The sequence below is a fragment of the Micromesistius poutassou genome (genome assembly GCF_964030765.1).
Source record: "Micromesistius poutassou genome assembly, chromosome: 1".
Taxonomy (NCBI): Eukaryota; Metazoa; Chordata; class Actinopteri; order Gadiformes; family Gadidae; genus Micromesistius; species Micromesistius poutassou.
The window spans coordinates 15,772,504-15,786,805 of NC_140271.1; the positions used below are offsets into that span (position 1 = coordinate 15,772,504).

Below are 14,302 nucleotides of genomic sequence, written 5' to 3' on the forward strand. Positions count from 1 at the left end.
TGTTACAAACCAGTCGTCCACCCCGGCTGCATCACCATGCATTTAGGCTACTCCTTGTTGAAACGTTCGCATTTTTCACATGTTCATTATTTTAATATTTTATCGCAAAAAGAGCACCCTATAATTGTGACTGACAGAAACCAGTCGTCCACCCCTGCATCCCCATGCATGCACTCCTTGTTGTTGCGCTGCTCCCCACGGCCCGTGGAGGCACATCAAGCAGCCCGTCCCGTGGAGGCACATCAAACAGCCCGGCTGCAGCTCCGCTCCCGAGCCGCCAGATTAAAGCCCACAATGCTCTGCGCTCGGGCAAGATGGAAGAACACGGCAGCTGCGGCAGCAGCGGGAGAAGAACAATATTTTGGTTCTAAAAAATCGAAACGGGAACCTAAGTGTGAATTAGATACGCCGAATCAGCAAGTCGGGGTCATGCACTGGTAAGGAGAAAGGACGAAAAGCGTTTTTTGCGAGACTTATGGCGACATTGTTACGCATACACGCGTGGGACAGACAACAAAGCGCTGCGCAGTGGCGATGCACCGCCGCTAGTTAGCCAGCTAGCAGGGAGCTGGCTAGCCTGCTAACTAGCGGCGGTGCAGCGCCATAGCCACCTAGCCTTCTCTGCTAGCCTGCTAACTAGCGGCGGTGCAGCGCCACTGCACAGCGCCGCTAGCCACCTAGCCGTCTCTGCTAGCTGGCTAACTAGCGGCGGTGCAGCGCCACTGCACAGCGCCACTAGCCACCTAGCCGTCTCTGCTAGCTGGCTAACTAGCGGCGGTGCAGCGCCACTGCACAGCGCCACTAGCCACCTAGCCGTCTCTGCTAGCAGGCTAACTAGCGGCCGTGCAGCGCCACTGCCGCTAGTTAGCTCGCTAGCTAGCCGTCTCGGCTAGCCCAGCAGACGAGCATCATTGTTCGCCCGGGTTGCATGGGCATTCTGTGATGAGGGTCAACATAGCGCTGCGTGTGTTGTCGCACTCACGGTTAACCGTCCTGTACAGACAAATGCATTTAAAATGATAAATATTGAAATACATTGTACACAATCTGTCCTGCAGAAACCCGACACATGGAGATACACCTCCAGAGTTCATGTGTATCCCTCCGGGACGATGCGCACTGCTCGCCTTGCGCTTGTGTAACGTTCGCGTTGCAGTGCTGTTTTGCACTTTTATAACTCAATCTGAATTGGTAAACTTGGCCTTTAACGATCAGCTCGGTCGCCCCCCTGTGAAGGTATGTCGGGGTTTCTTCCTGAGGGGGACTTTGGAGCTTGAACGTGGAGGTTAACGTCTGTTTTCCCCGGTGCGGGGACCCGTCCCGATGCATGGCCGTATTAATAATTGCATGATCCTGCATCACAAAGAAGGCCCCCGCAACACTGGGTTAGCCGAGGAGCTCGCTAGGCAAGCTAATTGCACGGCTAATGTCTTAGCTTTTCCGAGCACTATTGTTTATCATTTTTAATTTTGCGAGTTCGCAGAGTGGGTTAACGTGTGTTGGGAGCAGAGCCAGAGAGGTGTCGGAGCCGACCTTTCGTCTTCATATCTGTAAAAGTTTGCTTAACCCTTTGCGAGCGCACTGTCGGTATTTGGCATCACATTATACGCATTAGCGAGATCAAATGATGATGGCATGGCCGTTCATATTAAGCATATGCAGTGTGATGTGAGTTGTAATGTGTCGATGAGCTTTAATTGAAGGAAACATTGAAAACCCTTAAAGTTCATTTTAGATACGAATAGAATAATGAGTTTTTATTACACATTTGTTCAAATATGTGCACTGCTACGACCTTGTTCTTTTCACCCCCGGAATTGAACTCTGGTCTTTTAGCCAATTTGGTAATAATGCGGGATAAATTGTGGACAAGCACATTTAGATCTATAGAGCACTTTTTCTTGATGTATTTCTATAACTGTAGCCCATTCAGACCAAGGCTCATCCACCTGAATACTAAACCGTAGAGATTTTCAATCTCCCAGAATCAGTTTGTGTCCTGTGCTGTAGCGCTAAAAAATATTTGAGCAGAACCTATGTACAATAATATTGTATATTAATGGTTTTAGGGGTTTATAACATTATTCAAAGGAAAAACAAAAAAACAGATTTTAACCATATGCTGAAAGATGGATAATCATTGTGTATAGTAGTCCCCTGCTTATTGTAGTCTCATCAGCCTTCAAACAATCATCGGTTTCTCTCTCTTTCTCTCAGGATGAATCGGATTGGCACCGTGTAGCTCTCCTACCCCGGCCAGCCCACACTCACCATGAACATCATCCAAGACAAACTAGGGAACGAATTCCTACGCACCAACGGTGGCATGGACTCCGGCTTCGGCTCGGGCATGATCATGTTCAGCCACCTGCCGCCGGTGACCACCTTCACCCGCCTGGCCGCCCAGTCCGTCATGCAGGACCTCCCGCCACAGGAGATGATCTTCAAGAAGGAGCGGGACTCGCCCAGTGGTGGCGGTGGCGGTGGAGAGGGCCTGGGCGGTGGCGGTGGCGGCGGCGGCGGCGGGAGTCTGGTCTGTGGCCAGGTGGGGGACTATGTGCACACCATGGGCATCAAGCAGGAGAAGCTGACGGAGCACGACTACCGCCTGCCGCTGTACCCTGGGGGCCAGGGCAGGAGCACGGAGCTGCTGGAGGTGACCCTGGGCAACCACCACCAGAGTCTCCAGGTGCAGGACCTCAGCATGGCCAACCAGGTGAGTCACCCTCACCTTGTCCAGTGGATGACTAGAGAGGCGTGGGCATGTGATCTGAGGCCTCATTTCGAGACGTTACACAACTTAAAGTACAGCTGGTCGCTACGGCCCTCCCTGGTTGGGCAGTTCTACATGGCGTCGATAAAATGAAACGCAATGAACGCGTTGTTTGAGGAATAATGCGGAGTGTAGGAGAAATAGAACTACAGGTCTGGGATAAAGTGATGCTTGTTTGCGTCTGCTGCCAAGCAATAATGATATTTATGTGATTTTATTAATCCACATGGAGAAATTCATTCTCTTTTACCCATCGAATGCTGAGCAGTGGAGCGGTGGGCTGCCTGCCTCATAGGGCCGGCCCGGCCACAAACCCCAGGTGTTGCACCACCCTCGCCTTGCTTATGAGCAGGAGTGTTGACTTGCTTTTTTGTAGGCAAATCTGCAAATCCTTAAAGGGAGTAAACCACGTTTTAGCAGAAGAACCTCCGCCCAGACGATTAAAAAATGCGATGCGAGGGAAAAAACAGTCGGAAAGGTTTTATTAAAAAACGGGACAGATTGGGTTTCGTAGGAACAGGTGTGAGGGGCGTTGGCGAAAACCCGTCACACGCTCGCCAATAGAAAACGTCCACTCTGGGAAAAGAGTTGCTAGAAGTGGCAGACCCCTCTTAATGTACAGAGAACATCCTCCCGTTTGGGAACGTGATACATTTTTGTCCTAAATAACACAGAAATGGCGATTGCACTTTGTGAGACCTGAACCGAACTGTGTTAAACTGAAAAAGTGATTTTGGTGTTTACTTGTGGTTTTCACTAGTAACAAGGCCTCCATGAAATTCCTGTCTGGAAAGGCCTGTGGTCACATGCATCTCACACTGGCTCAGCCATCCATCCACGTTACTCAAGACGAGCATTGAGGGAGGAGTCACTCGTGTTGTGTTGAACGTGTAACGGACAGGATCAGCTGAGATTCTTATCTGGACGTAAATGTCATTTTAGTTTCTCATTCAGCGGCTCTGGTTAATCATGACAACACGTGACCCATCACAGCCGCCAGCAAACGCAGACCAATTCTCTCCCTCTCTGTCCTAATGCTATGCTTGCGTTGTCGACTAATTAATGCACAATGGATGGTTTTGGGATTTAATTTTAAACGCAAAGCCACTCAGAGGTCAGAGCAGTTAATATAAAATGCATCCCGTTTTTGGAGTAGTTCCAGACAAAGTTATGAAGCACTTACGAAACATCTAGTGTTAATGATTGCAGAGTGTGCGTTTCTCTGGGGCTATTCTCAGCCAGTGCAACCAACATCAAACCAAATTACTACCCAGCCGAGCAGAAGCCTTCATCATGTATTTAGACATCCGTCTAAATGTATTTAGATGTATGACATGTATTTAGACATCCGTCTAAATACATGTCTTTGATGATTGGAATAAATGTCTCTTATGTATGAGTTAGTTAGGTATTGGTCAATATTTAGCATTGAACCAATAACCAGTGGGTTATTGACATGTTTGAAACAATGTAGTTAACTTGTGGTAATGTAACATCAACAAACATAACAAAATATTTTACACATAAGAACGTTCAGTGTCGCAATGTTGAAATAGCGTCGTAGAGGATCTCATAAGCTACGGGATATTGTATATCGCTTGGCTCAATGTCCTCTCTTTGCCTCATTTTTAGACGGTTAATAATGGGAAATCTGATTTTGATAATATCTGCAATGGAAAAAGAGAAAAGGGGGAAAATCTGCACCAGGATTCAGTTTTTCCAAGTTAAAATGAGTCAAAGCTCTGAAGGCTTCGGGATGAGAGCTAAACAAAAGGATTACTCACGTCCCCCCCCCCCCCCCAGTCCTCCCCATAAGGAGGCTGATGTCATCTGGCCCGCTTCAAAAGCATGAATGCTAATGTGATGGTGACGTCATCGCTGTCTTGTTGGAGCACGCAGCGCAGCTTTTGTTCTTCTGGAGGGTACACACACGCAGGCACACGCACCTTCACACCTTTCTAGCACAATGGCTGTGTTTTTAAAGTTGTTGTGTGTGTGTGTGCGTGTGTGGAAGTGGAACAGCAAGGTGAGACTTTGATTAAGATAGGGCTGCACCCAAGGACGCATGTTTTAATAGTGCAATTAAGTCTATAAATTATCAATAATTATAGCAAATTCCATCCAAGGGATTAAATGTGCTTGATCTGACAAGCAGGCGGCTTTTGTAATGTCATCACATTAAGCAGCAACTGTTTGTTATCTGTACTTAACGACCAACGATTATATCGATTATCAAAATTTAATTAGACACATTTCTTGTCGATCGATTAGCATAAGGCTATGGCTCATCTGAGCCCACAGTATTGGGTTGGCAAAAGGGTTCTCCTCATCTAAACACACACACACATGGAGGCACACTGAGTGAATCCTAATACATACATTTCACGGCCATTGGCATCGCTCCACTTAAACGGCGGAAATCAGGTCTGTTTTGGCTAGATGGATCTGCCCACTTGACTGTGTCATGGGCTCTGATTCATTCACTCCCAGTCCGGCTCCCCATGGCCGAGAGGGGCTGTCCGGTAATAAAGTGTAATTTATGTTCCAGGGAGGCTAAACAAAAGGAACAGCGACCAGGGAGCATACATGGCCCAGTGTAGCTGTGTTCTGGTGCCTCTCGTTGCACAAGACATGATGCCGCCTTCGCTGTTGTCAGGATTTTGTAAACAAAAAAAACATAAATATTATTTTTGTTCAGAAAATGTAACAAATTGACTCTAAGCCATAGTCTACCAGAACTATGTCCTCAAATGTGTGTATTTCTGATCATTCAAATGGGGCTCTCACGTCTACTGAATTATTTTGAATTGTATACAAATTTAACAATTTCTATTACTTTTTGGTTGGCCTGGTCCAATATTAACGTCCTGGCTCATGTGTCAACCCTAAGATGCTAAGGGGCTAGTATGCTACATGTATGCTAGTGGTGCCGAAGACGTCAAGACTGAGTTTCTCTGCCCAGCCGGCTCACTGCTCCCCCCTCCTTTGTCATCCTCACAGCTGCCCGTTCGGTTAGGAAAGGAGGCCACTGGGAGGAAAGGTCGGAGGTCAAATGGTGACGGACAGGAGGGGAAGCCCAAGAAGAGGCGAGGCGAAGCCAAGGTTGGTCATCATGTGGTTCTCGCCATGTCCGTTAGATGCTGTCCTTGGATTTCATTGATCAATACTATTTAACAATAGTCATTGTTAAATACTTAAGTTAAACTGTGCTTAAATAATGGATGAGTCTCTGTGTAGAATATAGTCTGTTTGTAAATGTATTTCATTGTAAGTAATTAAAATGCAATAAGACACATTTATTATAATTACACAATTGATATGCATCCTCGTCAGTGGAATTGATCCACACAGTTGGCCATTGTTTCCGGCCCAGTACTATGCAGTATGTCCGATGGTAACCTCATCCTAATAGCTTTATTCTCCCTCGTTTTGTTCCCCTGCTCAGCAATCGATGATGCTGGACGCAGATGGCTGCAGCCTGTCGCCGGGCACCAAGCCCCACATCTGCGAGCACTGCAGCGCATCCTTCCGGAGCTCCTATCACCTGCGCCGTCACGTCCTCATCCACACCGGTACCGGCACCGCCCCATTTCCACTGACACTGATTTTCTTTTTTTTTTTTTTTTAATTGTTCTTTGCTGTGTAGGGCGGCATGTGACTCAGGAGTTAGAGCAGGTTGGCTGGTTACCGGAAGGTTGCTAGTCCGATCCCCAGCTCCTCCTGGCTGAGTGTTGAGGTGTCCCTGAGCAAGGCACCTCACCCTGACTGCTCCCGACGAGGTGGCTGTCACCTTGCATGGTTGATTCCGCCGTCGGTGTGTGAATGTGTGCATGAATGGGTGAATGTTAGGCAATATTGTAAAGTGTTTTGAGTGGCCACTGCTGCAGTCCATTTTAGAATACACCATAGTCTGCACTCTGTGTGCAGACCCACCTCCTTGAAGAATGGCACCTGTCTGTCAATATTGCTTTCTTTTTTGGGCAGGACATTTGGAACTAATCAAAAAGGTGTGGTTTTGATGGCACATGCATTCTGCTTGTGGTCTCTTTGCAGGTGAAAGGCCGTTCAGATGCAGTCAATGTAACATGAGTTTCATACAGAAGTACCTTCTCCAGCGGCACGAGAAGATCCACAGTGGTAAGTCCTTCCCGGTCTCCAGGGCGTGGGGGGGGGTCACCTTTTGAGGACCAGTGTGTTGTTTATATCCTCGTTCTGATCTCAAAGGTTAGAGCCTTCAGCATAATTTCAGAGGAATTGCAGCAATTTTAAGGATTATAAAAGTGAGATTTTCTCTCAAACACGTGCTGTGTTTTAATTCTATGAAATGTTTCTCCTGTGAAAAAGTGGAATTCTGCCACCATGATGCAATGCCTCATTGGGAGAATACAGTTGAATGCAGCAAAGGTTGAATGTTCTTTGGTTCAACGGAGGGCATTTCTGCATCGATCTGAATTGTGTTTTTCTTTCTCCTGATGTCCAGGAGAGAAGCCATTCAGTTGTGACCAGTGCAACATGCGATTTATCCAGAAGTACCACATGGAGCGGCACAAGAGGACTCACAGCGGAGAGAAGCCTTACAGATGCGAGACCTGCCAACAGGTATACACCACACAGAAAATACACATGCATATACACATGCAAACTCGAAGTCTAGGGGTTAGGGTGTTCAACTTCCATCTCAGGTTCAGAGTTTGGACCCAAAGTCTTCTTGTAGTCATTCTTGAACAAGACTGCTAACCCATTCCTACTCATTAAGATAATCTATAAAGTAGACACGTGTACCTTTTTAAAGCATCGGCTAAGTTGCAAAATAGTAAATCGCACATACATGAATTGAAACGCGCACACACACACATCGGGAGCTAAGCTGGTTAAATCTGTAACGGTCCAATTATTGCAGTATTGATATTGTCCTCCAGCCATTAGCACGGCCCAAGACCACATGTCGTTGTACCTGCATGTGATTTACCTGGCTTGTAGGCGTCACCGTTGGCATGGTTTCTCTTGTCTCGCAGTATTTTTCACGGACGGACCGTTTGCTGAAGCACAAGCGCACCTGCGGGGAAGGGGGGATGAGGAGGGACTCTGACCTGCTGGACCTGGGCTGCGGACACCCGGACCAGGCCTACGGAGGGGTCTCCCAGGGGGGCCCCGCGCCCACCGGCCGCAAGAAGGGGCGATCAAAAAACAACGGGGAGGGCGGGGAGCGTAAGAGGAAGAAGGGGGCGGGTCTGGCACTGGGCTCGGTCCAGGAGCAGGCCGGCTACGGCGTCCAGCACTACCCGCTGGATAACCACGGCCCCAGCGCCTCGCACCAGAACCCCCAGGGCCACCCGGGCGGGGCCCCGAAGATGGCCCTGAAGAAGGCCAACCGCAAGGCCCAGGAGCAGGCCAAGCAGGGCCACCTGGAGCCCAGTGCCAGCATGGAGGGCTTCCCCATGATGCAGAGCAACGGCACCAAGGCGTGCGGCAACAGCAGCACCTACGACGACGCCATGCAGTTCCTGAAGAAGCGCCGCTACCTCAACGCGGGGAACAACAACAACAACAACGCGCCGCCGCAGCCGCCGCCTCCGCCCCCGGGGGGGACGGGCAACGAGTACGACATGGGCCCGGGGCACCTGGCGTCCCAGCCCTCGGTCATCCAGGGCCTGGTGTCCGGGGCGATGGACGGCGAGGCGCCCCTGGCCCTGTTGGACGCGTCCCACATGGGGCTGGACAAGCTGGACCGGTCGGGCATCCCGGACGAGGTGCTGCAGAGCCTGCTGGACCACTACACCCAGAAGCCCGACGGCTCGCCCCACGACCTGCACTTTGACCTGGGCGACCACCACGTGGGGCAGCTGCACCCCATCCCCACGGACCCGGCGGACCCCTCCCACGACGCCCCCAGTCCCACCGGGGAGAAGGCGGTGCTCATGCACGAGTACTCGCGCTTCCTGCTGCAGGCGCTGGAGCGCACCAGCCACTACGCCGGCTTCCACCACAGCCCCGGCCCCTTCTCCGCCTCCATCCCGGGGAACCCGCTCTACGCCGACAAGAACATATACACTACGACGTCCCCGCTGGAGTGCGGCTTCGGCCAGTCGGTGGGCTCGCCCTCCATGCCGGCCTCCTCCTCGCCCTCCTCCACCTCCTCCTCCTCCGTGCCAAAGTCTCACTTTGCGATGCTGGCGGGCTCGTCGCCGCAGCACGGCTTCCAGCTGAGCGGCCTGGAGCCCTCGGCGCACCAGCAGCTCACCCCCTCTCAGGAGCTCACCGAGCAGACGGACAAGCAGCACGCCGGCTCCTCCTCGTCGTCCTCGCCGCCGCCGCCCTCCTCCTACCAGATCAGCCCCTCGGACCTCAGCAGCAGCCAGAAGGAGGCACGGGCGACCAAGGGCGCCTACCGGCTCTCGTCGTCCCAGGACCTGGAGTCCCTGGAGGCCAAGTCGTCGTCCTCCTCGTACCACATGGAGAACTTCGCCCAGGCGTTCGGCGCCCAGTACAAGGCGGACGGCTGCGGGCTGGTGTCGTACGGCGGGGACTCGGGCGCAGAGGTGGACCACCGGATACGGAGCGCGTCCGTGTCCGAGTTCTCAGGGTATAGCAGTTTGTTAAGCGATGTCAATGAGCCAGTAAGTACAGCTTCCAAAACGCAGACGAGCCAAAGCTACAGATGAGATGTTTGGCGGGGCTTTTTGTTTGTTTTAGAACAATATACTTGGTTGGTTTTTGAGGGAGAGCTAGAGGAGAGAGAGAGAGAGAGAGAGAGAGAGAGAGAGAGAGAGAAGAAAAAAAAGGATGTCCAATTTTTCTCGTTTTTCGTGCATCTATTTTATTATTTTATTATTCTAATTATTATTGTAATTTTAATTATTCAGACACTATGTTTTTTGTACTGCCACAAACGCACCTCTTCCCCACCACGGCTGCAAGGCCTCTTACAAATGCAATGTCATTATCATCGTAGGATCCACATTTTTGCATGTGAAAATAAATCTTATTATTCACTCCATTTTAATTTAATCCATTTATGATTCATATATATATATATGTATATGTATATGTATATATGTATATGTATATATGTATATATATATATATATATATATATATAAAAAACAAGCAAATAATAGCAATGAAACACGTATTTGAGCAATCAACTTCACAAGTGTAAGATTTAAAAAGAATAGGGCAAATGATAACGATGGCAGGGATCAGCCTAGGACTGAACAAGCAAAAAAGAAACAAAGTTATTGTCTGTTACACGGTTTTAAAGTATTACTCAGGAAAAAAAATGTGGGGAATGAGTGAGTTTGGTCGGGCGAGACACCCAGCCATACGCAAGTGTGCGTTCAGAACTCCAGAGACGTTTGTTTTATACAGTGTATGTTTCTTTCCTTATTTTGAATGTGTGCAACAATAACCGACTTCTGCCAGCTCGCATACACTGAGAACACTTTCCACTTGGCTAAATAGAGATTATGGTACTGTCTTGTCAATGTGAAACTCATGTTCTCTTCCACAAGGGCCATATATAGAATATATATATTTATAAAAAATATATATGATGTAAAAAAAAATACAGTTTTAATCATTCTGGGCGGTTGCCAGGTGAACTAGAGGAAGAGAGGAGGACGGACAACTTGCATGTGTAGTAGTTGTGTTTTATCCCCGGGCAGAACGAAATCAAGGCAGTGACTTTCCGTGCCACTAGGGGTCGCCGTTGCGCAGCAAAAGAGAATGGTTCTCCCTCCCGCACCTTCCTCCGCAAAATCTCTCTAGAAAAAATAATCCAATCAGCACTTTGAGCCGTTTATTGCATTGAGTAAACTCGCCTGTCGTATCAGAAGAGCTCAGACGTCTACCTACTGGCTTACACAGAGATGCCTGCTCCGGTTTGGGGCGGGCAGGGAGTAGCCTACGGTTGGATCATAGAGCCCGGCCGATACCGATGTAAAAAAAAAAAAAAAAAAAATACCGATATTGATTTATCAGCCGTTATTCAATATATTTATATCGTTGTATCCTTGGGGTGGAGCAGCTCCTTTGGGATTTGCTGCTTTCCCTCCAGAAATGCTTCGGGCCCCAGCAACATAAAATCATGAGCTAAATGAACCAATTAGCCGTAGTATGGGGAGGAGCTACTAACCTTCACACAACAGGATGTAAAACTGTTAGTGTTGGGAGTGTTTACGAAGATGTGCATTTAGAGGTTCAGCCACGACAGAGGATTTTTAAAGAGGCGATTACATTCATACATCAACAGCATTTCGGCAAACGTATATGCCGATACCGATCTATCTGTGATTGGCCAATATCGACCGATGAAATCGGCCAGCCGATATATCGGTCGGGATCTAGTTAGATGGCATGTTTTTTGTTTTATTCAGGGTTGGGGTGGGAGGGGGGTTAACATTGTCTATTATACACGGGGAGGGGGAAAAGGTGGGAGGGGGGGTTTCTAAAAAAAAATTGAATGGGATATTGTAATTGTTATTCACAGCCCATAGTTTTAGTTAAAATTGTTACCCAGTTTAGCATTTTTGCTTTATAATTGCGTTTTATGATAATTGATAGTGACTATTTCTTCTCCTTTTTACTCGTAGTAGCCATGTATGAAAGAAATGGCGATGTACCTAATTGTACTCATTCTAAGCCACGTGATGCTGCCATCACTCAATTAGTGCCCAGAGTCAACGCCCAATCTGTCAGTGCGGAACTGCATCCAAAAACACGTATAAAGTGTCATTTTAATGCCAACATACACGTGCATTTCTTTTCTATTTTGAATTGTAAACCAATAACCCAACCTTTCAAATCCTTACGAAAAAAAAAAAAAGTCTGGAAATGTACGCGTCCTTTCTCTAGGACCAACTCCGGGTGATATCATCTCCATGTCCTCTATGTGCCAGTCGCGCCACATTGACTTAAAGCGATCCCCAACCACGGCTGAATACAGACCGTGATGCTGTCAGAGGGGGGTGGGGGTGGGGGGGGCTGTCAATGGCCACCGACCGCTTGATTCGAGCAGTAAATACTTATTTTCCAAACCATATACCTCATATCTCACTGTAACCCAGGGACGACGGACGGGTCAAGCGGACACGGCCGTGCTGTAGCGCATCGTGCTCAAAGGGGCACGCCGGCTTCGATATACTTTGGTTTTCAGGGTCAGATTTTTTGTACGGACAGACTACTTGAAACTTTTGTGTAAATGACATGTATGTTGTCCGGTCGGGGGCGTGTCCCTCTGAACGGGTTCTGTGGATGTCTTAAAGCCTGCGGCGGGAGCTTCAGTCCCCCTCCTGTGTGTCTCGGGCCTACCCCCATCTGCCCGTCTAGTTTCCATGCTGTAGGGTTGTTGATTTTTCTTTTTCTTATTTTGACATAAAATGTAAAGGACACATTTTTTATGCTCTTTCCCCCCCCCCCCCCCCACCCCTATTATGAATAATATTTTCCTCCATTGTCTTCCCTCTCTTACCACAATTTTGTAGCGAATATTATCATCCTCTTCCATGTTCTTTCGGGCTCCTGTGGACCGCTTCACTCGGCTGTATTTGTCCAATGAAATTCAAATTGATTAGGGAAAAAAAAATAAAAATACTTTTATCAAAGCGTTTCTCCTCGTTGTTTGTACAATGGTTCAGTGAGTTGCGTAATGCAGTAAGCGGGTGCGAAACTGTTGGCAGGACAATGCTTATTTGGTGGGGTGGATTATTATCAACGGTGTGCCAACATGACGTTTGATTATTGTGTCCCGTATATAGAATGGACTCTGAGATCTGGAGCTCGGCATCAATGACTCAAACATGGTCACAGGTGGCCTATTCTTGAACCAATCGCTTGTGATCCTGAATTGATAGCGCATGTTCATGTTCTTAGTGTCGTTGTGTAATAGTCTTCTACAAATAGCCAAAGTTTCCTACTTAGATAAGGTTGCAGTTTAAATAACCCCATTTATGACTAACACTCACATTCTGGGGAATCTTTCTTTAGTTATTAACCATTACCATATTGAACCTAATGGTATATCTTGATCTTGATAGTGAATTAGTCAGCGCTGGTGTGTGTTCTGTTAGGAGCAGCGTTGGTTGTAAAGTCAGTTCAGGGATGCCAGAGGTTCTTGAATGGGGTGGGACATGTTCTCCAGCAGGGATGATGGCTTCCCTATAATTCTCCTTACGTCTGTTTCTAGGCCGTCTGTTTTTGCTCTCATTCTCTCTCTCTCATTCGGTTTCTCAATCTTTCTCTTGTTTTCTCTCTCTCGTTCTCTCTGTGAGATTGAGGGGGCATCCTAGGACAGAGCTGGCCTTCTGAACCAGAGAAGAAGTCTGTTTTCTCTCTCTCTCTCTCTCTCTCTCTCTGAATGTGTGTACAGTTCTGACTGGTTAAATGACTAATGAATACATGCTTCCAAATTATACCCTCTCCTTAGTAAAACAATGAACTCTTCCCTCATGTAAACACCCATCACTATATATATATGTATCTATATTTGTGTATCTTTATATAGATGTGTTTTGCCTACTCGTAAACAGAGTTTGGTATAAGCAGTGAGTGCTGTGTGTGTGTGTGTACACAGAGGTGATAAAAGGAAAATGAGTTGTATAGCAACGGTGCTATACAAACAAAAGGCAAGAATATATCCCACCCTCAGTCCAGCCATCTGTCCAAAACGTCCATCAAGTGTATGTATGATATAAAGCCACCATAAAAATGGGAGGAGGAACTTGAAACATCGAAGCTGACACATGACTCTTGAGAAAGGAAAATTACTTTTTGCACAATACCTTACCTTGACCCCTCCCCGACATTGCACTCAAATCATTGACTTCTGCGTGATTAAAAAGACTTATATTGATCATTGACCCTGAAATATTTACCAAGGAGGTTGGCTTTGGGTGTGTTTATATCTTTATATTATTTACAGAAAGAGGTGGCTTTCTATAAGGAGCCCTGACTATAATTTGAATACAGTTTTTATTGGTTGAATGGGGAATATGAATAAAATCAAGAACATTTCCTTCAAGGAAACCCACACAGATCATCTTGATGATCGGAAAATAGGACAAGAAATATGATTCAGAAATAGGACAACACGTATAGTAAAACATTCATGAGTTTTATTTCTGTTTGTCTTAAAAGACTTCAATATCTAACTAAGTGAACAAATGTATTCAACAAGAGAATTCATAATTAATTATGAATTACTTTCTTTATTGTTAAACGAACTGATGATAAGGTCTTTACATTTTGTTGCAAAGTACAGGAGAATTTTTTTAATTAAATTAAATTAAATTAATTTAGTTTAATGAAGAACTTATACTTTCCTAACGCCTAACTGCCATGAGATAAATGGCTTGTAAGTATTTTAACTGGCCAGCCAGATAGCTATAGTACATTTATTTGAATTTCGTCATGCTTTTTAAATTGTAAACTATTGAATAACTTTTTGTTGACACAAAAGTCAAAACATCGAGATGACGGGTAGCTACGGGAGGAGGCGGGGCTGTGTGTCAGTTCTTACTGACTGACATGAAG

At 47.1% G+C, this 14,302-nt stretch overlaps 1 protein-coding gene across 1 annotated transcript; it reads left to right on the forward strand.

The window, feature by feature from the left end:
* Window positions 1–308: 308 nt before the first annotated feature.
* On the forward strand, window positions 309–11,211 carry znf281a (zinc finger protein 281a). Its single transcript, XM_084472171.1, has 7 exons — window positions 309–437; window positions 2,218–2,716; window positions 5,774–5,875; window positions 6,219–6,345; window positions 6,827–6,910; window positions 7,254–7,372; window positions 7,789–11,211. The coding sequence occupies exons 2-7, from the start codon at window positions 2,273–2,275 to the stop codon at window positions 9,433–9,435; spliced, it is 2,523 nt and encodes an 840-aa protein (XP_084328297.1). The 5' UTR covers window positions 309–437; window positions 2,218–2,272; the 3' UTR covers window positions 9,436–11,211.
* Window positions 11,212–14,302: the final 3,091 nt, after the last annotated feature.

What these genes read in the sequence shown, in the direction of transcription:
- znf281a (XM_084472171.1), top strand. Translation starts at nt 2,273, where the DNA reads ATGAACATCATCCAAGACAAACTAGGGAACGAATTCCTACGCACCAAC. An exon ending in AGAGGCGAGGCGAAGCCAAG is followed by an intron (nt 5,876 to 6,218) that starts GTTGGTCATCAT and finishes TCCCCTGCTCAG; the next exon opens with CAATCGATGATGCTGGACGC. An exon ending in TCACGTCCTCATCCACACCG is followed by an intron (nt 6,346 to 6,826) that starts GTACCGGCACCG and finishes GTCTCTTTGCAG; the next exon opens with GTGAAAGGCCGTTCAGATGC.